General features: G+C 39.1%; 1 protein-coding gene across 3 annotated transcripts in view; it reads left to right on the plus strand.

Moving 5' to 3' along the window:
- ntrk3b (neurotrophic tyrosine kinase, receptor, type 3b) overlaps positions 1-24,880 on the plus strand; it is a 214,734-nt gene that overhangs the window by 93,904 nt on the left and 95,950 nt on the right. For 2 of the 3 annotated variants that reach the window (XM_084928310.1, XM_084928303.1), the window contains exons 5-9: positions 13,198-13,352; positions 13,861-14,003; positions 15,435-15,576; positions 21,469-21,768; positions 22,351-22,365. In XM_084928310.1, coding sequence (XP_084784436.1) covers positions 13,198-13,352; positions 13,861-14,003; positions 15,435-15,576; positions 21,469-21,768; positions 22,351-22,365 — 755 coding nt within the window. The remainder of the gene's footprint in view (positions 1-13,197; positions 13,353-13,860; positions 14,004-15,434; positions 15,577-21,468; positions 21,769-22,350; positions 22,366-24,880) is intronic. The other variant, XM_084928319.1, reaches the window with a different exon arrangement.

The following is a 24,880-nucleotide window of genomic DNA, read 5'->3' on the forward strand; positions in this document are numbered from 1 at the left end:
TAGCTTTCCAAATGATTATTAAAGGCCTTGAAAGCCTGGGATCCCACATGAGCAGTATTTTTTGTCTTTTTCATGAGAGATTTCTCTATTTGTGTTTTTCTCTCTGTGTCAACTCATCATTTTTTAACCTTGGCTTTATTTATTCATGAATGCATTATGTTCTAAAGAAATCCTTAAAAAGCAAAGTTAAGTCAAAATCTCCGGGGCTTTAAGTAAGCATATTCAGTAACCGGAATAGCCCTTTTTTAAGAAGTTGCATACTATTGTAAATCTGTAGCATTGTTCTGCCAGAAAAGGTTGGCTGAGATTAACTTATTTGGCGCCGTCTGGTTGAGGTGTTTCTGGCATGTCCAATTAGGGTCAGAATCAAGAGATTACATCTCTTGGCTGGCTTGGGAACGCCGTGGTGTGGCCAGTGAGTGGGGAAAGGGAGGTCCGGGCATCTCTTATTAGACGCTGCCCCTGCGACCCAGACCCAGATATGCATGCATGCATGGATGGATGGATGCATGAATTATGAGAGATTTCACTGAAAAATCTTTTCTCCAGTCGCCCAGGCTGCAAAAAAATTTAGCAACACGTAGTTTAACTAGACCAATACTGTATATATAGAAACATGCATAAGATTCATCTGCAAAGAAACTAATAGCCAAAACTGCAGAATAAATCTTATTTCTCTTTTTGCCATAAATAACAAACAGCAGCACAGCAACAGCACATAATGCACTTTTTTTTAGTAATATATTATACATTGTAGATTTAATTTCACACAAAAGATCCAGAACTTTTTCCCTAAGTAAACACTGAAGGCTGCTGTGTAATTCAACAATTAGATGACCTGAAATCACAATGTAAATCACACAAAGCAGAGTAAAATAGTAAGCTCAGTTTCTTCCTGAACCAAATCACTGTTACAGCTCACAGGGCACGATTTGCTCTGATGTGCAATCCTATTTCTTCTTAAGCAACCATTCTAGATGCGTACAAATGGTGTCTTTGTTTTCCTACATGAAAAGCAGGGCCAGGGTGATGCCCGTGTTTCTACTGAATGCTGATGAGGAGTGAGGGCTTATGTCTATTCCATTTTGTGTGTTTAGTTAAGAGGTGTCAGTCGAAGTGGCGTGGCGGCACAGACGTGGGTCGAGGCATTATGCAAAAAGGAAACCATGTGGAATCAGGCCTTGCTAATAGGAAATGAGTCACTCTATCATGAGCTGGCGACGTGTCCCTGACATCATTACTCTCTTTACCGTGTCTGTATGGTCACCCGAAACCAAATTGGCTTGGAAAGTGCCAATCATTCAATCATGCCAAATGAATCCTGCTCACTGGACAGCTATTGCCTTTAATTATTAGAATATTTCAAAATGCAGTATCAATGATAAATGCCCACCCGTGCTGCTCAACCACACTGATATTATGTAAATAGAGGAAGATCAAACCAGCTGAAATAATTTCCGTTTTATGTGACGAAAGGAGAGCGTGGCCCTTTGCCACGACGGTGTCGCTAAACCGTGTTATCTCAGTCACTCTAGGCACTGTTATTGTAATTATATTTCATTCTTTTTTTAACAATGAAAGTGAACCAATTTCAAAGCTGCAACACAGTGGTGACAGTGACCTGCAATGAATAGGAAATGTGCAAATGGTTTAATTTAAGCCTGGAAGTCCTTTACAAGCTTTAAAATAACAGCTTCTCTGTTGGTTAATTCATTGTATGTATCATTACTGCTACTTAAAGCATTGCTCTAATTGCTTTCACAAGTTGTTGTGAATGAAAATAAAGGGGGGAAATTATGCGTACCACATGGCACGTGCAAATAACAGTTTTTTAAAAAAGAATTTAATTAATACAGATCAAACGCTGACCAGGAAGATGATACAAAAAAAAACGATAAAAGTACTCACTGACAACACCATTAAGCAACACACAGTTTCATCAAAGGAGCACTGATTGGCCAAGTTTGGAATTAAACGCTGCATTTCCTGCTTCTGAGTGCTGCTTTACACATAATTAAACTGGTGTAAAGCATGTTTCCGTCAGTAGAAAGTGGTGCGCAACAGCTGCTTTAACATGGAGGCATGACTCCTGTTAACCTCAAACACCCTCTACATTTTCAGTAGCTTGCTGTGGTTCAGATACGTTGAACCTGCACCTCATTCACCAAATATTACACTGGACCCATTACAATGAGACTACACTGAAAACTGAAGAGGGTGAAGGAGTTGTTATCATTCAATGTGTTTACTCTTATCAAACACTTCTTATCAAGCCCACTAAAGTGTAACTCTAAAACAGTTACTTTGTTTTGCAGGTTGGTTGCACAGATATTTCACACTCCTTGCAATATCTTAATATCAGTAACAATGGCAATACTATCAGGGAAATCTCAATAATCTCAAGTCTTTTGTGACTCCTGTGAAAGGCTTCAACATCACATTGAAGCCATACAATGGATGTCTGCTGTGTGCTGCCTCTGGATGAGACACAGATAATCGGCTCTGCCTTTTTGTCTGTGTGCCCTTTAGCCAAAGGACTGGAGCTACTGCGATGTGGTGCAAACCCAGCCAATCATAAGCCGTACAACGGCTGCAAATATTCTTCTTCTTTAGCAACTGACGCGATCTGCCTGAGGCAACGCGCCTCTCGAATCCCTTTATTCTGTTAGCGGCTCTTTAATCCCAACTCTCAGGGAAGCAGCGGCCGACGCAAAGTCAAACATTCAAACCTCTCGCTGCAAAATGGAATTTTCTTTGAGTATGTGTGAAGTATGAATGGATCAAACTGGTAATCTTGTGATATGGCTGCCAGGTGATTAGAAAGAATTAAATGCCGAATTCCCAAGAGCAGCATGACAGGTAAATTGCTAAAGTTTAACCTTCATTTTATTAGGACCTAGTTGCACTCAGGACAGACTTACTTAAATGCATGACATTTACATGGACTTTTCAGAAACATCAAAGACTGACTCACATGAAGGTAAAGGAGTATTAAAATGTTAAATGTGGTGGAAAAGACTTGACTGGGGGCAGCAGTGGCCTAGACTTTCAAGAGGTCACCACATGCTCTGAAACTCAGACTGTTGGGTACAATCTGTGCAGAGGGAAGAAAACGTGTCAAGTTGTCAACACAGATCTTTGTGAAAGCAGCCACGAGTAAAAATTTAAAATACAAGGCCTTTCCCTTTTAAAACAATACCTCTGAACTACTGGTGGGGCATAAAGACACTTAACACTTGGCCGAAAAAACTCTGTCACACCAGATGATGTCTTTACTGTTGTAGGGTCATCTTTTAGTTTGGCTTAATCTCTTAGTTTGACACAAGACAGCTGGAGGAAATTTACTTTATCGCCTGTAGCACGCTTTGTATGCTTACAAACATCAAAACCAGTTTAGGTTCTGTGGATCTATTGTGCTTTTTCCGTATTTTCCATCATATTCTGTTACAATGGCCAAAGTTTCAAAAATGAGAAGAGCATATGTACAAGTTATGCCTGTGAGCCAAATCTCCCTTTTCATACTATAATAACTTGGTTTCTGAGATTTATTTTTTCTACACTCGGCTCTGTGTGATGTTATTGAGAGGGGATATCAGGTACACCGATCTGGCTTTGAGCAGCAAGCCCTACACTAGTCAACCTTCTGTTTGGGAAAAGCAGCCAATCTCAAGATAGTTGGCTTAAAGGCAGGGTGGCCTTAAAGGGAAGGAAACTAAAATGATTAACATTGTTTCAGATGGTGCAGTGACAATTCAACCAATCAATTCCCAGTATGTTAATAAAATGATGAATAAAAGTGAAAAATATGAATTATTTTGAGCTGTGAAATATGCAAATCTCCTCTAGTAAAGTCCAAGAATAAAAATATGGATCTGAATGAGCATAACTGGCCCGCTTAAACATTTAAACAGTCATACCAAGCTCACGAGTGTGTGTTTACACCTGTGTAATAATTACCCTACCCCAAATACAGTGAAGAAAACTGTCAGATACATGAATACCTAAAAACTGAAAGCCCAACCACTTTTACATGACATAGAATTTATACAATTAAAATGTGAGTAATTGTAATGGTATACAGGAAACAATCCCAGGGCAGCATGACAGAAGCTCTCACTTGACGCGATTGCTCTGACTTTAGGTATGACTGTGTGATAGATTCATATAAAATGCACTTTGCATTTGTGGTAGTATAAATAGTTATTTCAATGTATACTGGTTATCTGTATGTTTAATTTCCACCATATCTGTGATGATGCACTTAAGGTATTTAGAGAAGTTTGATTAAAGCCAGTAAGTTAAAATTGAATTAAAAGCTAAATACATAATATTAAAGGTTCCCATCTGATGTTTGGTAATAGATGAACATGTTCTGCTTTGAATCCTATTTTGTGTCTAAGTTAAAATTGTTTAGATGGATTCACCCTCAGTGAAACATCTGTGTATCAGTACACAAATATGAAAATATACATGGTGCAATTTTTGATATTAGAGTTGGGAAAGTTCTGAGGATTTCTGAATAAGGCGTGATGTCACAAATCGTGTTTTCAGGGTCACACCTCAAGCTCAGGTTTTAAGGGAATCGTTTAAAGATTTTCAGTTGAGGAATCTGAAAACAGCTAGTATCAAAGTCTGCTCATTCACCAGTCTGTGTGTCTAAAAAATTCACAAGAAGCAGAAAAGACCAAAACCTGTTTCTGAATTTCAGGAGAATGTAACAAACAGCAAAATAGTAGAGCCCAAACCTAACCCCTTAAAACGTGTGCTGCTAAATTGAGGTGCTGTATTTTTAGAGTCATCAGCCTATTCTCAATGAAATTTGAAAAATCATATATTCCTTGAAATGATAAAGCATCATGATTCAAGGGGTATAAACTATTCCAGGATACCAGTAACTCTGCAACAATAGTTCCTTAATTATAATCAAATGTGCACAAAAATAAAACAATCATTTCCTGCCTTTTCACCATAGGGGCACGCACTTGTTAAATCACAGTTTTCACTTTAAACTGAGTCAAACAAACAAAATGCTTCGAAGCTTTTAGTCGTTTTTAGTAACATTGAGGTTGAATGTTAAGGGTTTAATTTATTTCTGATTTTTTTTCCCTTTCAGTTTCCATTCTCTTCCCAAACAGTGTTTTTGTGCTCCGTAAACAACACTTTTAGAAAATGGCCTGCCATGTGTTAATTTGAAAATGCTGGCCTGGTTGTGTTTTTCCAAATAGTGAGTGTCTAGGAGGGATTGGGTGGTAGTAAAGTAAAGATAAGCTAATAATTTGCTTATTTTATCAGTTGTTCACTGGCATAATAAGCAACAGATTTGTTGTTAATGATTTATATTTAGATTTGTCATTCTGTTTTTTTTCTCTGAGCATTAAGTGTCAATATTTTGTTATTAATTTGCATTCTCTGATGTCAAAATTGTTACACATTGGTAAAGCTACGAAATTCTAATTTATTCCATCAGACTTTCTCACTTTGTGCCAGATGTTGTTTTGTGGGTTGCTAAAATGAGAGAAAGAAAATATCAATTTTCCTGTTGATGTCAGAACATGCTTAATCTGACCGAGGGGGAGGAGCTAAAACTCCATGTCGAGTGACAGAGCTACACCAAAGCTCAGTATAAACTAAATGAGGAGTGTCTGAACTGTGACTCATGTAAGGCTACTCTAATAGAACCCAAGAATGAAAATGTGCTGTGTGAAATGAGCAGAGTAATTTCCCTGTTTATTATGATGACTTAAAGCAGATAGTGTAATTATATAATACAGTAAAGTTGTAAGCAATATAGTTGCCTATTTACTCATTTGGTTGCTCCTTTGAAGTACTTCATTTGTTACACCAGTGAGCCACTGAAGATCTTTATTACTAAAAACAGCTGGAAATAATATAAAAATGAAAATATACATTTGCTGTGGGTTGACAAAGCAGTCTCTGTCTGGTTGCTCTTTAAGCACATTAGGCGAAGCAGGTGCAAAGAAGGCATGGATTCTGGCAGTCAAAACAACATTATTTTAAGAGGGTGTACTGGAATAGTAAGCATAGAAGTGTTCAGGCTACAGGTAGTAAAATAAGAGCTATCCATTAAAGCAAATGACAGTAATGACAGTACTATATACAGGGAGTGCAGAATTATTAGGCAAGTTGTATTTTTGAGGAATAATTTTATTATTGAACAACAACCATGTTCTCAATGAACCCAAAAAACTCATTAATATCAAAGCTGAATGTTTTTGGAAGTAGTTTTTAGTTTTAGCTATTTTAGGGGGATATCTGTGTGTGCAGGTGACTATTACTGTGCATAATTATTAGGCAACTTAACAAAAAACAAATATATACCCATTTCAATTATTTATTTTTACCAGTGAAACCAATATAAGATCTCCACATTCACAAATATACATTTCTGACATTCAAAAACAAAACAAAAACAAATCAGCGACCAATATAGCCACCTTTCTTTGCAAGGACACTCAAAAGCCTGCCATCCATGGATTCTGTCAGTGTTTTGATCTGTTCACCATCAACATTGCGTGCAGCAGCAACCACAGCCTCCCAGACACTGTTCAGAGAGGTGTACTGTTTTCCCTCCTTGTAAATCTCACATTTGATGATGGACCACAGGTTCTCAATGGGGTTCAGATCAGGTGAACAAGGTGGCCATGTCATTAGTTTTTCTTCTTTTATACCCTTTCTTGCCAGCCACGCTGTGGAGTACTTGGACGCGTGTGATGGAGCATTGTCCTGCATGAAAATCATGTTTTTCTTGAAGGATGCAGACTTCTTCCTGTACCACTGCTTGAAGAAGGTGTCTTCCAGAAACTGGCAGTAGGACTGGGAGTTGAGCTTGACTCCATCCTCAACCCGAAAAGGCCCCACAAGCTCATCTTTGATGATACCAGCCCAAACCAGTACTACACCTCCACCTTGCTGGCGTCTGAGTTGGACTGGAGCTCTCTGCCCTTTACCAATCCAGCCACGGGCCCATCCATCTGGCCCATCAAGACTCACTCTCATTTCATCAGTCCATAAAACCTTAGAAAAATCAGTCTTGAGATATTTCTTGGCCCAGTCTTGACGTTTCAGCTTGTGTGTCTTGTTCAGTGGTGGTCGTCTTTCAGCCTTTCTTACCTTGGCCATGTCTCTGAGTATTGCACACCTTGTGCTTTTGGGCACTCCAGTGATGTTGCAGCTCTGAAATATGGCCAAACTGGTGGCAAGTGGCATCTTGGCAGCTGCACGCTTGACTTTTCTCAGTTCATGGGCAGTTATTTTGCGCCTTGGTTTTTCCACACGCTTCTTGCGACCCTGTTGACTATTTTGAATGAAGCGCTTGATTGTTCGATGATCACGCTTCAGAAGCTTTGCAATTTTGAGACTGCTGCATCCCTCTGCAAGATATCTCACTATTTTTGACTTTTCTGAGCCCGTCAAGTCCTTCTTTTGACCCATTTTGCCAAAGGAAAGGACGTTGCCTAATAATTATGCACACCTGATATAGGGTGTTGATGTCATTAGACCACACCCCTTCTCATTACAGAGATGCACATCACCTAATATGCTTAATTGGTAGTAGGCTTTCGAGCCTATACAGCTTGGAGTAAGACAACATGCATGAAGAGGATGATGTGGACAAAATACTCATTTGCCTAATAATTCTGCACTCCCTGTAGATGCCAGCCTATAAAGGGGTATTGCATACATCTTTCACCACAAATACTACAATCATAAAAGTGTTTCATGAAAATAGCACCTGAAGAATCCAAAGAATCCCAACTGAAACTGAAACTGGGAAAAACACCTTAAGCTCTTGCTCACTTTGTCCATTTTTCCTACGTGTAGCCTTCCCTGACATGTCTCGGGTGTCCCCACTCCTCTCCACGATTGCTGTGCAGGAGCTGTTGTCGATAAGCCAAAATCAGGTTTGTCTCTTGAGACAAATTATGCCTTAGTGGCTTGAAAAAGAAAATAAAAGGGTAAGGCTGCGAGAGAAAAGCTGCAGGCACACTGACTGACCAGATCAGTGCAACTTTAAAGAAAAGCAATGACGAGACAAAACAGTGATTTATTTATTTGCAGCATGCCACTTTATCCATGACATAAGCAAAAGATGCAGCGTGAGAATGATGGAAGCGGTCCAGCAGCAAACAGGAGTGTGAAGAAACGATGATGCACACTTAGCAGAGTGTGCTAAAAGCAAGTGTTCAGGGGAAAATGCTTGTTGTAAATCTGGCTTTGTTTGAGTCGACTGTTCATTTTTTCGTTTTTTGACATTTATTCTCCCTGAATACTTTATACTACCCTGTGTCAAGACTTTATCCACTTTCTGCTACACAACAAGACATTTTTGCTGAGGTCAACAAACAGTGCACTGCTGATTTGAGACCAGTTCATACAACATCTATTTACTGAACCCAATGCTTTTGAATAGACGTCTGTTTGTCAGTCAACTTCTTCAAAACTATCCAATCCAATCTGATGGCATGACAGCTCGATTATCTCTTTTCCATGCTGTAATAATAACAATAATAATGACAATACTCACCACACAGTTTGATTGACAAGTGATCTATGTGAAGTGATGTGCAGAAAAACAACAGCAACGAATGCTCTGCATGAAAATTGGAGACAAAAAATCAGAATAATGTTACCGAAAATCAATAAATAAAGGCCATTTATTATATAATAAAAGCAAAAAGCCTGCCAAACTTTTGCCTCTAGTACAGTACATGATACCATGATAACCAGGAGATTTAAAACTTAAAGCAAGTTTAATGTGTGTTTAATGCATGAAAGCTTAATTCATTCTAGCAGACTGTAGCTTAAGCTACATGTTGCATCCTTGTTGTTAATCCATGCAAAAGAGCATGTGTGTTGAAATCCAGTCTTCATTCCGCTGCTATTCTTGGCACAGCATCGTAAACATGTCAAGCACTCTTGTTTTCCTCCCTGCACTCTTTACGCATAGTTTTGCTCTACGTGAATGTCTCTGAAGTGTGAAAAATGGGAATGTATAAGAATTATCTGAGAACTGCTAAGAGCTGCTTCTCAAGTAAATTATACATACAGTTGCTTTGGTTGATTTGCTGGATACTGAGCCAAAAAAATCCCCAAAAAACCAACAATGCTGCATAATAACATTCACACAGCTTATGAAAAATGCTTTTCTGAGGTAACCTAGCATACTTACAGCTACTTCTATGGAAATAAAAGTAACACTCCATCTCATATTAGATACTTCATTTAGTATACTCTAGATTCAGTATACTATGCTGTAAATTATAATGTAATTTTTCTGATATCTGGCAAAAATCACTTGAAATGACTCAAAAACTGCGTTGCTACATTTCACTAGATTCCTTAAAGGAATCAACACCACCATCTTGCACACGCACCAAACAATACCAAAATGCAATACATGAACAATACAAGGCCTTGTTAACAAAACAAACAAACAAGAAAACAAGCTTTGAGTGGCATCAACATGTTATCTTCCTCCTACTGACCAAATACTTTTTGTGGCTTGTTTTCTACTATGTAGCCAAGATACTAACCACTGAGGAGTACAGTGTTCTGCACTCGAGTGTTTGGAGGTGATGGTTACACTGCACTGTATGCAGCAGTACTCACGGTGACTTGAGATATAACAGAGCTAGGTATGTTAGTCCTACATGTTTGCGTCCTTCCAAAGACAAAAAAAGTTTTAGGGTCATTGTTTGGCATGTCTTGTAACAGTTTACCTTTTTATGGTAAAAAGGCATCCAAATGCCAATAACTGTTACCGTAAATACCCTCATACTATCCTCCACTCAGCCATTTTATTTTGTTATCAGTAAAGTGGTTTAGCTAGAAGTCAGCTAAATATTGCATTTCTTCTTGGAGACATTAACATCTGTAGCTGAAGTAAGCAAAAGCCAGTTAAACCGGTAGCCCGAGCATTTATAGACTAACATCTTTGTACTGAATTACCACAAAGCCAGGAACAACAACACCTAGTCAAACCCGGCAGCTCAGCACTGTGGTAAAAATAAGCCAAATAAGGCGATTTATTAAACACATAGGATTTAAAAACTTAAAATAATTCCTCCAGTAAAAGGAGAGGAAGCAGTGCATTCAAGCTGAGATCAAAGCATGCGAACAACAATGCAGTATATGGCTTATCATTGCTTGTGATCCACGGCTACTCAGCTAAAGCACCTGTGTGTACATTTCCCAGAAAAACAGCCTCCGGTGGTGATCATTACCTCCTCTCTGGAGTAGCAGGGTGGATCGTTAGCCAGCTTGAAGGAAACGCCATGCTGTTAGCTCTCTATATCTGGGGTCACACTGCTGTTTGCTTTTGTTCTTTTCTAAGTCTAATCTGCTCTCCTTCAGACATGTATCAGCTTCCAGCTGTCAGTTTGCTTTCTTTTTTTTCCCTGTTGTCTTATTGCTTGTTTAGATGGGAGCACTCTAAACTCAAATGGTTCTTTGTTACTGTAGTGCACAGGCTGGGCACACATTTGAAATGCCGGGTTTCTGCTTTCCCATTTAGGTTTGACATCCCTCATTTTTCAGCTGTATCTGTACAGGCGCCGATCAGCTTTACCCAGAGGAATAGTGGGTAATGTATTGAGGTGGTGGTTCTTGTTAATAATGACCATAATTACAGTACAAGAGGGAAAGCCTCGGCCGCCCTACTCTGGTGAGCTTTGATCCCTTGTGGTTCAGCTTGCTCAGCGTTAAATGAAAACCTTTAACCTTGAAATTCTCCTCAGCACCATGATGTGGGGAGGTACCTGTCTTTCCCTAAATGTGTCCTGAAAAGGAATCTGAGCTATGGTTTGTATTACAGTTCGAATTATGATTCTGAGGCGGTTATTGTCCTTAGAGTTTAGAATTGGCTTTATAAGCTGTTGAATTTTTCTAAAGTAATTTTGTTGGAAGAAAAACACCATTAAATAAAACATCTTACAGTAAACGAAGATCAACATCTAAGTGAATACAATCAATTTAATTTTATTTATAATCTTCTTGGCATCTTAGTTTGAGTACTTTGTCTTATCGCTTCAGTAAGAAAGATAGATTTTCTGCTCGAGATGTTACCTGAGAGCAAACCTGCAGTGGTAAAATGTAGGAATATCCTATAAGTTCCTTTTTATTGCAGTTTTTCATATTGGAAGGGAACCAGATGAAGGCTCTTTCATAAGCATAGCAGTTTTCCAGAATGAATATATATTTGGTACTATTTTTAATTTTTTTTTAGCTGAATATATAAGTGATAAAAATCCTGCAACTTAATCTTCCCTTCAAACGTTCCACATAGAAATTGAATCAAGAAAAAACAAAAGGTACACCTGCAATGGTAAATGTAACCAGCAGCCATCCGTGGTAGTAGTGGGTAAACACCTCAACAGTGGTATTTATATAAAATACACTAAAATATTGATTTGGAATATCAGTTAATAATCAAATTAATAACTGTAATGAAAGTGACATTATTAGTTAGTAAATTTTAAGTATTTGACTTTTCTCAACAACAAAGCTTGGCAGCATTGTACAGTATTAAATGAATTAATTCACCTGTGGCCTTTCTCACTCTTACTTTATCACACATTGGGGAAAAAATAGCCCGTCTAGCATTTTTTTTATAAGTATAATGATAAAAATGTGAGTGACTAAATGTCAAATATAATTATATATGTTTACTGCTAATAAGTGTTAATATTTTGAATAGGTTTTCTGCTGCTGTAATTAAAGGGAAATTAAGTTTACAGTTGGCTGATGCGGTGGAAGGACCAGTGGGCTCAGTGAGTTAGCTGTCACATAGTGACATATAGGGATACAGTATAAGATCCAGTGGGCAGGTGATAATAACTGAGATCCACCTGTGGGAATCTATTCTCATTACTTTATACTGAGTGGTAGACATAGTCCATACATTATTCATGCTTTCTGCAATATCTTATTGACCTTTGTCAAGGGCATTTGGACAGGCATTCATCTTGACTAAATTGACCAATCACAGCTTCCAAATTGGACATATGCAAAATGCAGAGGTGGCATACTGTGTTGAATAATGTGGCCCTTTGGTGCACCCGTCTGTGAGACTGAAACGTATGCACAGTGGAACCTCGTGATACCTGTCTGACGCTAATGCAGCCTGAGACTGATAGCCGGAACACTGCTCTGACCTTTGACCTCCTCACATTTGAATCCTTCAGTACAGCCATTCGTTGTTTTTCCTCTTGTCTGCTGACTCAAATTAATTTGACTTTTACAAAACATTAGAAAAGGTACATCTGTGGTGGATATTGTTTGATCAGTCGCTATCAATTGATCTGTGATTGATGTTAATTTGCTCGCTGATTAGATTGAGATTGTGGTAAAAATGCTCCTCTCGTTTTCCTTGCATACAGTTGTACTGCCACAAGCCTTGTTGCTCATGCAGAGCTTGGCAGTAATGCGTTTTACCTCCGGTGACAGGAACTGAAGGTTTACCATTGATTTTTAAAATGATTACTTTCTGGGATATGTATAACCCTTTCGTGCCCTACATAGATTTTTTATGTATAACCCACAAGCACAAATAATGACTGCTAAAATTATAGTAATTCAAGTTGTCTTATGATTTTGTAGTATTTGTTTTTGGCTGTTAGTGTTTCGTATTGCATGTGCAAACTTCTATCTTTATAGAATGATTTTAAAATATGTGAAACATTTGGGCTTCCTGTGCTTGCACTGCCTGACTAAAACACCTTAAACACCTCTGGGTTGTTCACACTTCTAAAAATATTTTACTTCACTCCTGAACAGCAGGCTACCATTTTAGCACGAAGCCACTGCAGATAATTCAGTTGTACTGCTGTGATAATTACATTTGTCTGTCTGTGAGTGTAATAGCTGTAAAGTTGTGTAAGGATACATCTGTGTTTCTGTGAACTACACTTGGTGTATTTTAATATATTCGGAAGATGCATGCTATATATTCTTTGTTTCTGGTACTGCTGCTATTTTCATTGGAAATCACATGTGAAAAAACTTGTAGGAAGTCATGTCAGTTATAGGTTTAGCAACATTAGCTGCTATTTGTGTAATAATACATTTTTTGTTTTCATGTTGTTGTTAAGGCTCTTTAAGTTGTTGTAATATTGCTGGAGCTGCTCACCGTGTGTTTTATTCCGTCTGTTACTGATATTAATTATGCTTATTTCTAAGGCGTCTGGATGGTGTGGTGTTCGACTGCGGCTGTGACATCCGTTGGATCCAGTTGTGGCATCAAAGAGGAGAAGCAAAGCTTAACACACAGCAGTTGTACTGCAGGAATGGAGCCTCCAAGATACGACTGGAGAACATGTACATCCACAACTGTGGTAAGTGTAAGAGGAGGAAGGAAAGGTGAGGTCTGTGATTAGAAAGGAGAAAAAAAATAAAAAGAAAGAAGAAGCAGCAGAGGAGGGGTGGTAAGAAGAGGAGTAAGGCAGAAAAAAGAAGATTGGCTGACGACAAAGCAACACGAAAGCAGGGGAAGGAAGGGAGGGGTTAAAGGTGAATTAGAGGAATGAGAAGAGAAGCAAGGAGAGTAGTTGAGACAGGAAAGGGAGGAGGTGTGACAGAGTTCAGAGGGTGAATCTGATGTGAGGAGCAGTGTGTTAATTCTGACAGAGGCTGGAGTCTCTGCAGTATTATCTCCTGGCGGTGACTCATCCCTGTGACACTGTGCAAGCGTGTGAGTGTTTGTATCTGGATGTGTGTCCCGCTGCTTCCTTTGTACTAATTTTATTACATTAATGAAAAGTGATTAATTGATTTGGTGTGAAAGTATGTAGACACCGATGGCGACAGGTGTGCAGTAACGTGTGTATACGTGTATGTTTTCAGACTTACCAGAGATCAGTGTGAGCCACAGCAGTGTTTTGGTGATGGAGGGTGACAATGTGACGGTGAGCTGTAACGGATCCGGATCACCTCTGCCTGAAGTAGACTGGACTGTCAGCGGCCTGCATTCCATCAACACACATCTGGTTAGACATGCATATATACTAAAAACAGCAAACATATTAAAGATTTTTTTAAATTAATTACATTGCCTTACACCAACAAATTTTAGCAATGTTTTTCTTTTTGCCTGCTTTTCAAACATTGCTTCAGGCTAATATACAGTTATTAAGCTGAAATAATCCTGTTAATTCTCATTATGATAACTTAATTCTTTGAGCACAATCTAATGATTGATTTCTCCTTCACTGCTACACCTCATATTTTGTTTTGCATTGCACTAAACTGTGTTTTTACATTTTCTATACTTTAATTATTGGTGCTTGTATTGTATTTTATGCACATTGGAGTTTCAGATTCATAAATTACTTGTAACACAAAATTAGTTCAGGTATGTAGTTCACCTTGAAAGGCCTCAGTGGTAAATTGAGGTGTCAGTAAGCGCACACTCTTGTAGGATTAAGCTCTAAGACTCATTGCCCTGACAGAAGCTTCAGATAAATTTTAAGCAAATGCTGAAGAACCAAAAAAAAGTAGGCTAAAGATAAATCATCTATAATTTCCTATATATTCTATGTATAACAAAGAAACAGGAACAAGTTTAACAATCTGATTGGTTCACTGCTAATAATGTCTTTGCATTTAGATGATGTTGACAGGGAAACCTTAAACTATTTACTATGTGGATAGACTTTTTGTTTTTACCAGGTCCAAGATTAACCTATGATTCTGTGATTAGATGTGCAGTAAAGGTTATCAGATTTGGGGGGAAAAAAATCAAAATTGCTCAAAACAAACAACTTTTTTGTGACAGGGAGGCCTGGGTTGAACCCACGGTGAGCCTGTTAACCCACTAATCTCGCTCCCCGATAAAGGCCCCAGGGACGTTGCAGCAATAACAACTGCAGAGATAAACAGCAAGAAGAAACGAACAGGAGTCTCTGAAATTGCTGTGTGACTGTATTTGTCATCTGTGTCTTTAATGCTTGCAGTGACTTTACAGATGAAAGCTACTTCAGCCTCAGGCTTGATGTTTTAGGGTAGAAGGATGCTGTATCGGGATGAGTGAAGTGTTTGGGAGTTAACTAACTAACTAAAACCAAGAAAGGAAGCATGATTGCATTTTACCATTAGATTCCTAATGGTGAAAAGCAGGGTGGTAATTAGTCCAGGTACTGCAAAATTTGATAATATTGCTCTTTACATTCTTCCTGCCATGCTAGATCTATGCCAGTGAAATCAGACAGGGAAGTGATTAATTCCCACAGGTATCAAGTAGTCCTTGACTTTATTACGTTTCCTTCCACAGGAATTTAACTAATGAATAATTAACTTTCATTTTAATTAAGTAATTAAAGATTTAAAACCCACTGGTATAATGGTATTTGCTGTACAGTATATCCTTCAGGTACCTAAATGCCTCTGTTTTTTCTGTGCCTCTCACACTTTTCCCTTAGTCAAACGTATATTGGCCCAACATCCACTCTATCAACCTCACTCTTTTCAACATCAGCCGAGATGACAACAACTTCCAGCTGACCTGCATCGCAGAGAACGTGGTGGGGATGACCAATTCTTCCATCCAGCTCAACGTACAGTGTAAGTTGGACGCTTCCTGTGATTTAAATACTATTGAAACTCCATCCAGGCACTGTAGCAGGAGATTTTTAGCCCCACTGTAAACACACTGACACATTTATTTATGCACATTTGCATTATTGCATAAAGAGAAAATTATTGCCTTACTAAGTAAAGCTTTGTAGTGCTTTGCCATTCGTAGTCTATATTAATGCTGCCCATATTAAGTGAAGGTAAGTATGTTGTAATAAAATAGTTGCCTATTATGACTAATTAGTTTGACTAATATCCTAATCTGCATGGCTGTTTATGTTTAATATCATCGAGGTTTATGGTGGGACATTAAGAATAACAACTGCATTCAGTTTTTATTTAAAAAAGATGAATATACTGTGTGCACACTGTGGAAAAATATTACCAGTAAACAATGACAACAAGAACATAGAGCAATTAAAAAAAAAGAAGCATAGGGGCTGTTTTAATTTTTTTAAGCCTTTGCTTTCAATTTGCAGTTAAGCTCTGAGTTGGGTGATTTTATGTCAAATGTTAAGGAAAATGTGTTGCTACAGTGAAAAGACATGCTGATTTTTCTTTTACGCTGACTAATTTTCATTTTCAGTTATTAAGATCTGTAGCCAGATCATTTAACTGAAACAAATGCTAAAGGCTTGAAGTTTTGTCCAAAAATTGGAGGTGTTCAGGCTCTCACTGTGTTCGGATCTAAGCCAAATGTAGAAGTATTCTGTAAAGCGTGGCCTCTTCTCTTAGGAAATCAAATCTACCCTGTAAGTTGACAGGTCACCTAACTCTGCCAGAATTTCTGCCTGATTGGTTATTGTTTTCACAACAGTTTAAATGGGGTCACAACATCTGATTAACTCCTGATCCAATCAATGATCTGCCTCCCATATTTCGCATATTAGGAACGACACATGCATGGGGTAACAGGCAGTGCTGCTATAATCTTTCTTTGGGCAAATCTTAATACAACACTGCAACAAACCCATTCTGTACACCTGCGAGAGACAGCGGTGCAATCTCAATAAGCAGATAGCTGCATATGAATATACAGAATCTGTAGGCAAGGTGTAAAAAATAGTACCTTAAGCTTCCTTGTTTATGTTTTTAGTCCACTAGTCTGAGTAATTTTGACCAATAACACTTGAGTAGAGGGTTTGTATGCCGTTAAACAGTCTGTGTGGAGAGCAGAAGAGGAATTGTATTTGCGAAAATAAATTGTCTAACCATAATCAGCTTTATGCTTTTTCAGAAATGCATATGGCTATAAATAATAAGGATTAGCAGATAATTAAAATCCGTAAAGTCAGTCAACATACAGAATATAAGTTGTAATGCAAAGAGCCATGAATCAAATGCTGGAATCCAGATAATTTCTCTACATAGAGATAACATGTCAGTACTAGATGAAAACATGGTATAAGAGCCTTCAACCTTTTTGGCAGCTAACTTTAACCTGCTAAAGTTTTGACAACGTTTCACAGTTTTTGATTGTTTTTGTTACTGTGGCAGCATACTAACTTTCCATAATCAGCTGTCAAGACAAAGAGCATCCGATGAGAATGGGAATGTTTGGAAAAGCAAACTAAAATACTGGAAAAAATTTGTTATATGATCTTCAGGGGAACATGAATGTCAGTTGTCAGTTTCTAAGAAATCAGAATGTATTTCCATCTGAAGATTGCAGAAGATGAAAGATTTGGGAAATATCATATTCAGCAGGACTCTTTTTGTACAAAAAATTATTATCTTCCCTCCAGCAGTCGTTGAGTTATTTTCGTGTGGACACAAGTGGTGAGCCCAAAGCCATGCTGCTAGCATGGCTGAAAAAAAAATGTTAATCTATCATGTTGTTTGCTCAGTTAGAGGGAAACAACCCCAATTAACCCAGCTATAACAGGAATACTTAACACTTGACTGAAGTCACCATAACATATGTATTGTGTCCCTCAGTAGTTGTTTCTTGGTTATTAAATCTTATTTCCTCACTTGTCATGGATCTTCTAACCAAGACTCAGATGCTTAAAATTTGGAATTATGTTGCCCTGTTGTTGAAGACATTAATCAGTGAAGCCTGCTGGTTTAGTGATTACTTGGAATGAAATCTTGTTACCTACCACTGTGCAAGTGGTTTATCTACACTGGAGGCCATCAGCTTGTCTGGGGACTGTCATGGTTTGGTAAAAATCTGCAAGATTTGGTGCAATTAATAATCCAGTTTGCTAAAAGGTAGAAAATTTCAAAGTATCAGTGATAAAATGGCATTTGAACTGTTTGCAGCTTTATTGCAGAAACTTTATAGCACATAATAGTTGATGTGATAGTAAATTCTGTGCCAGTCCTAAAATTGTAGCGACTAATAAGTGTATAGCACATGTAATACTGCTCTTGTTATCTTTTTTTAAGACATAATGAATAAATGTAAGCATTAAATGTATATGTATGCAGTAAATGTATGTAATATGAGCCTATACATTTTGAAAAAGGAGTTCCTTAGCCGAACACTGTGGATTAATAAAAATGCAAAGATATGTGGAATTGTACTGATGCTCAATCAGCCAAAACGCAAAAATATAATAAATTGCTCTATAAAATACCTCATTTTAATTAAAACTTTAAATCAAGTGTGGGCAGTATGAATGCTTGGAGCCAAGAATTCTTGGTGGTTTTCTTGTGCATAAAATGTCTTTCATGGCAGCTTTGATGGGCTTATGTTGGGGACAGAATATATCATGTATTAATGACACTGACTGTCTGAGAGAATAATTTAAAACAGGGGGGAAAAAACTTCTTTATCAAGCAGAACAGCCAAATTATGCAGGTACATTTAGAATGCAATGAGGTGTTGCACAGCTACAAACCAAGTGAAATTGATGTAGCTAATTAGCAAGAATGTACCCTCCAGCCCACATGAAAGCTCTGCCTTGATCTGAGTGGAAAGAAAAGGAGAAAGGAGTCTCACCCTCAGCTATGATAAAGCAATGATTTGGTAACCACTCGAACGTATTTCTAATATCCCAACCATGAGTTACAGTATATACTTGAGCTCTTACATAAGTTTACCCAGTGGATTGGCCCCGGGCAGATTTGGGACAGTGTATTCAAAGCCAGTATTAATCAAAGGTGCCTGACATCCTTCTTTTTGTAGCAAGCCTCCTCTTGTAGAACTCAATCTATTGTAGCTGTTTGCGATGCATCATGCTACAGGACAGGGGAGATTTGTCACCAATTCAAACACTCCCTACTGGAGCAGAGCTTGCTAAGGACCATGCTAGAATGACAGATTGACTTTGTACCATGTAGTCTTCAGGGTTTCCTCCACATGGACAGTCTATGGATGTACATCCCCAGGCTTTTTTTTTCTCTCCTGTTGACACTCTGCTGGTGCTGCAAATTAACTTATTAATTTTTCACCACATGCTCTGATGGTAATTACATTTCCTCCCCTGTGCAGCCTATTGTCTCTGGAAATGTCATAAAATAGCTTAAACTGCTTCTCTGATTAGGGAGTAATCTGATTGACAGCGAAATTACCAGCCGTCAAGTGACATTCTCTGCATTCAAAGATGAGTTCCCTATTTTAGTGAAACCGTAATTAAACACTATGCAAATTCTGCAGGCACATTGTTCTTTTGCTGTGTGGAACAATAGCTGCTCTACAGCAGCGTGGACTCACATGTTTTCCTCCTTTAGTGCTGTAGCCAAAGTGTAGCTCTCTATTAAGAGTATGGCACTAATTTACACCTGTATTAGTAGCTCTGCTCCCTCATTAGCTGTACAGGTAGAGCAGGGCGTAATCTCTAATTAAGGATAATTAATGGGGAAATTATGTGATTGAATCCCTGCTGTGACTCTACATGTACAGGTGCTGCTTCTAACAGGTTAAACTTAATCGCAATGGGCTTTAGCCCCGGGGATTATGAAGCAATATCTGTCCCATGAAGCTGTTGCCTCCCCTGTCACCGCCAGCCACGATGTCGTATCTGTAGTTAGGCTGGAACATGGCATTTGAAATACACCACCAGTGTTACCACTAGATAACATTACAACTAGCCTTGTATTCAATGTTCTTGCTGATCAAACGCATGTAGTTATCAAAGCTTGTCATCTGTATGAGCACCACGAGGACACCATGTTGTTATAGACTGGTATGTGGCACAGTAATGACTTATATTGTATTGACCGAGACTGAGCTGACAGCCGAGCTGAGGGGAAAATGGATCAGTCCCTAACTGTCCATCAACAAGAAAATTTCTTTTTCTTCCTCTCTGTCTGTTTTTTTTTCTCTCTTTAGGCTGTATGGTTCTATAGACACCCTCACTCCTTCCTCCTCCTCCTCCTCCTCCTCTGTTTCTTTACTGTCATCTGTTCTCTTTTCTTGTTGCACTCAAAATCACAGCTCTGCACACGCCCCCACACCATCCCGTTCGCACATACACAAGCCGTAGCCTTTAGTTCAATTGAATGACTTCATTGTCACTATTGTCTGTCACCAAAGCAATTTTTTTAAATGGCGGCTTTCACACACCAATAAATAGTTTGTTCAAGTCTTTAAAGGGCGATCATTTGGATTGAAAACATGAGCTATCAGTGACAGAGCTGAAAGTGACAGTAACTTTTATTATCAGCTTATCTGGCAGGCATTTCAAATTAATTAGTCACAGTGTATTACTGCTAATAATTAAGCATGATTGCAGTGTTTACAATTACAGCTGTGTTACGCTCAAATGCGTTTTTAGCTCTTCCAAAATCATCACTGGATGGCCAGCCATCACAGAGATGCAGACAAAGTATTACTACGTGGATATAGATAAGACTCAGTCTCTCTTGGAACGGATCCATAGTGTTGACCTCAGTGTTGCACATGAAAAATAGCAGAAATGATTGCGTAAGAAATAAGAAAGAGAGAAAAGTTTAAACCCATGCCTACTTTCTCACCTTCGCACAGCTGGCCAGTCAAGACATGAAGTGGGTGTGAAAGCCAGATTGACCGTCTTAGAAAGCTACAAGAATTGACGCTATTTCTGACACTAGGAGAGTGTCGGGGTAGGGAATTTCTGGAACATGTTGACAATCTGACAAGCAGCTCTCTTTTGCAATCACTTTCTTTGATCGCAGTGACAAACTGCTCACTCTCGGTTGTGAAACTGCAGGTGGAGACTCACTGGTGAGGCTGAATGACCGCGTTAAATCATACCTGCAACCCTGATCTAATTGAATAAATAGGTTTATCAATGATATCACGAATGCATGTGCGTATGAGCGGTGGAGGTGACAGAGAGGCACTGCCAGGTAATACTGACTGCCAAATATTTTCTTTTAATTCTGCAGTTGCAAAATTCACTCATTACGTAGACAAATCAGTGGATGAATTGTTTATGAAATGTATCTGATGATATTAAAGTGACAAAGTGCCTCTCAGCTTGGCAGCATTGTTGATTCAGAGGTGTGTTGCTGCATGTCAGGAAAGAGGAGCTCTGTGCTTGTTTAAGCAGAGGACATTTTTCAGTTTATTTCAAGCCCGAAGAGACCTTCTATATATTTCATTCTTCACCCAATCCAATGTACTTCTGCAACATGCATCACCCAGTAAAAGGCTCATTGCCACTCCCAGGAAAGAAACCTGCCTGTAAATGTCATTGTTCCCCAGAACAAGCCTGCGCTGTTTGGTATGCTGCTGTATTTTTTTTACGGTTATTCAGAGAATTAGGAAAGGTTTTCACCACCCCAAGGGCTGTGGAAATTTCTCAGCACATAGGGCTTGTATTATGTCAAACACCAAACAGGCACACTGATGAGGATTTTAATAACCAAATAACTTTTGATCTGCTCCTTCATGTGTGAATGTGTGTAGGTATGCGTTCATTGTTTCAAATGTCTCCTTTCCCACTGCAGTTCCTCCAGTCATCCTGAGGCTGGCTGAGCCTGAGCAGCGGCTTGATACCTGCATTGAATTCACGGTTCGGGGTTACCCCCAACCCCAGCTGCGCTGGTTCCACAAACAGAAGGAAATTATAAAAAATGACTACATCCGGACCGAAATGGACTTCTACCAGGACTATCTCGAGGGCTGTCTGACCTTCCAGAACCCAACTCACATCAACAATGGCAACTATACCCTGGAGGCCAGCAACGCTCTGGGAACGGTCACCAAGACGGTGTATGGTCACTTCCTCGAGAACCCCGATGAGCCAGGTGAATGGATAACAACTTTTTATAGACATTTTGTTCTAGGTGGCAAGTGATGTGCATTTGGCAGCACTGATAGTGAACGCATGGGAAAAAGACCTTTATACAAATGATACTAGCGCTCAGTGTTTGTGCATTGCCTTTCTTCATTCCTCTGCATTTAAATAAGAATCAAAGAGGAAAGAATAAAATGCTGCCAAGTAACTCTTGATTCCCATAAGAGCTGGCTCGGCCCACTTTTTGGGAGTGAGCATCACTGTTGGATTGCTTTTCTTTTTTAACTACCTGTTGTATGACTCACAGGTTGCGTTGCTGTTGGAAATTCTGTTGGGAGCATTTACTTTTTATTAAAATCTTCCTTCACAGGGCACAGGTTGCACAGTTGATCCCTGCTGGTTTTACAGCCGCCAGGGTTCATCCACAGTTCAGTCAGGTAGATTGTTCACTTGCGGTTCGTGCTGAGTTCACAGGGAGGGGGCCTAAACCCACAAAGACTGGCAAATTTCTCCTTATGGTCAATATTGCAAGGTTAATACCTTGTGTCAATTTATTGACATAGCGTGACTTTGTCTGTCTTCTCTTTTGCAGACCCGGTGGAAGAAGGTGAGTGTGTCTATTTTCAAATGTAAGCCTGTCAAATTTTTGTTCAGCTTTGTTTTTTTCCTGTTTGTTTGGTAAATGTGCGCACACACACACTACTTGTGTTTGACGAGCACAACTGACTCGGTAACAGTGGAGAAATTTGTTCACTTTGTGTTGCTACTCAGTTTTCTGATTGTGTTGTTAATGTCAGATGGCATTATCATCTTCCTTATTTAAATCATGGATCCCAGACAAAAAAATCCAATTTCATTTTACATGGTTAATGATCACTCTATACACTAAACAAATATGTGATTCTTTACACACCCATGTCTTATGTTACTGTTAGTTGGGTCTCTAAACCAGGACAGCTGTCTCTCAGTGGTCTCAGCAGACACTTCTCTGCCTTTTTTTATTACAGGAAATTTGATATTTCAGAAGAAGCTTTGGTTTTTCTCCTACATTCCCAAACATTACATGCACTGTCATAGTGAGTTTTTCTGCTCATTGGGGCCAGATTTACCACTTTATCAGTAGGAAATGCTGCAAAACTTATGAAAACAGAGTTAAAAGTCCAAAATCTATACCCTCCTTCACATTTTTCAAAGCTGTCCAGTGGACCGGATTGGAGTCTCTTCCAGGCCGATTCTGGCCCACAAGCCTTATGTTTGATAACCCTGTTCTAGACATTTCCTCCCATAGTAGAAAACAGTTTGGGGTTGAGAAGCTGCATGAAAACCAGAAAATAACAATAAAAACATTTGTAATAGGCACACTTCAGTAAGTAAAAAAAGGATAGTCTTATAGATAATTCAGTTTTTAAAAAATAACCAGCAACAGTGTAAGCAGGTGAATTTCCAACCCTGTTAGCTGTTGATGTGCGATTGTTTGGGAAGCAGTGTAGTGTAAATGCAGTCATATTGCTGGAACAATGGCTTCGGCCCACTCTCGCTGCATCATAAATCTCCGGTGTGCGATGTGCTGTCTGGCCTCAGGCTGTTGTGGCCGTCTCACTGTTAAACAAAGTGGGCTCGCCTGATCTCTGACCTTCATCAGCATCTTCTTCCATCTCCATATGAGGCCATTCTTTCTAATCAGGCATGTATTATAAAGCTGCAGCATGGCCAGAGATGGAGACGGATGGATGCTGACCCTGTGGCGAGCTGCATGAGGCAGGCGGCGACATCACGTTGCTATACATGCACACAGTCACGCAGCTTCTGGGAGTGAGGCAGGTGAGGGAGAGGTGTTTAGAGTGTGAAACATTATGGCAGCAGAGCGCGAGGGAGTTCAGCCATACAAGAGAGACTGACAGGCTGGCTGATACTAACAGTGATGAGGAGAGAGGAGGGCAGAGGGAGGAGAGGAGAGAGGGATGAAGGCTTGGAGGGAGATGGTAGTTAGGACACACACACTCACACTTCAGTGTGTCTGAGCCAGTAGCAGCCAGTCTACCATGTGGCCATTAATTTGCCCACAATTACTCTCTGATGTCCTGGCTGGAAGCCTCAGACTAGAGCACAAGTTCATTTCATTTCATGGCTCTGTCTCATGACACTCCCCTGTATGCCAAACTCTTGTGTGTATAGGTGCAACATCTAGTATTTAAACATGAAGAAATTAGTCCTGCTGACCGCAGATTTCTGCAGCTTGAGCTGAGTACAACAGAAAATTGAAGTCCTGTGCGGCTATATAATTTTTGTGCCTTTTTCAGCTGATTTCATTTTACCTGATTTAATATTTGTCAGTCAATATTGTGTTACCTTCTTTTGATTTTTTTCTGCTTGTATAATTGTGTATAATTGCTAAGCAGCTTGTTGTAATTATTCTGTCTTTCGTATGTGCAAGCACGACCATGTCTTTGTTCAACTGTTCTAAAAACTCCACAATGTCTTTTTGTTACTTTTTATGTGAGACTTGAGTCTGACTGGATAGCAAATTTCAGGCTTTGGTAGGAAACTTGTGACAGGTGTCAGATTTGAATATGCATTTGTGCCTGTACAGACTTTTAACTCAACACCACAAAATTTATATTTAAAAAAAACCACACACACACACACTCTGGTCGCCGACATTGTCTCTAGCAATGTTTGATGGATCAAACAAGTGAAGGCGACACTCTTCATGCTTGTGTCAAAATGCTTCTAAAAGGAGGGCAAAGTCTGTTTATGTTTTGAGGCACAACATTTGTACACTATTTATTTCCAGCAGTTTATGTTAAACACACACACAAATGAGAAAACTGCAAATGAATATTTTCAGCTGGCAGTGAGACCCATCTGAAAACATTAATCACACCATTTGGCTTCATGGAGATACTGAAAATATGCTCTCAATTATATATACTAGAGAGCACATCAGGTCACCTAATTCAAGTCTGTTAGGCTGTGCTTTAACCCGTGTAAATGTTTCGCCTATTTAGTGTGATAACGGGTGCATAAACAGGTTCATGCAGTGGAATAACACCACTGCAGATTAAAAAAAACTGCTTATTCTTTTTTATCCGCTGTGTTTTGTACTTTTTTTCCCTGAGAAT

This window comes from Perissodus microlepis, chromosome 1 (genome assembly GCF_051167445.1).
Source record: "Perissodus microlepis isolate ML-2025 ecotype Zambia chromosome 1, ASM5116744v1, whole genome shotgun sequence".
NCBI lineage: Eukaryota > Metazoa > Chordata > Actinopteri > Cichliformes > Cichlidae > Perissodus > Perissodus microlepis.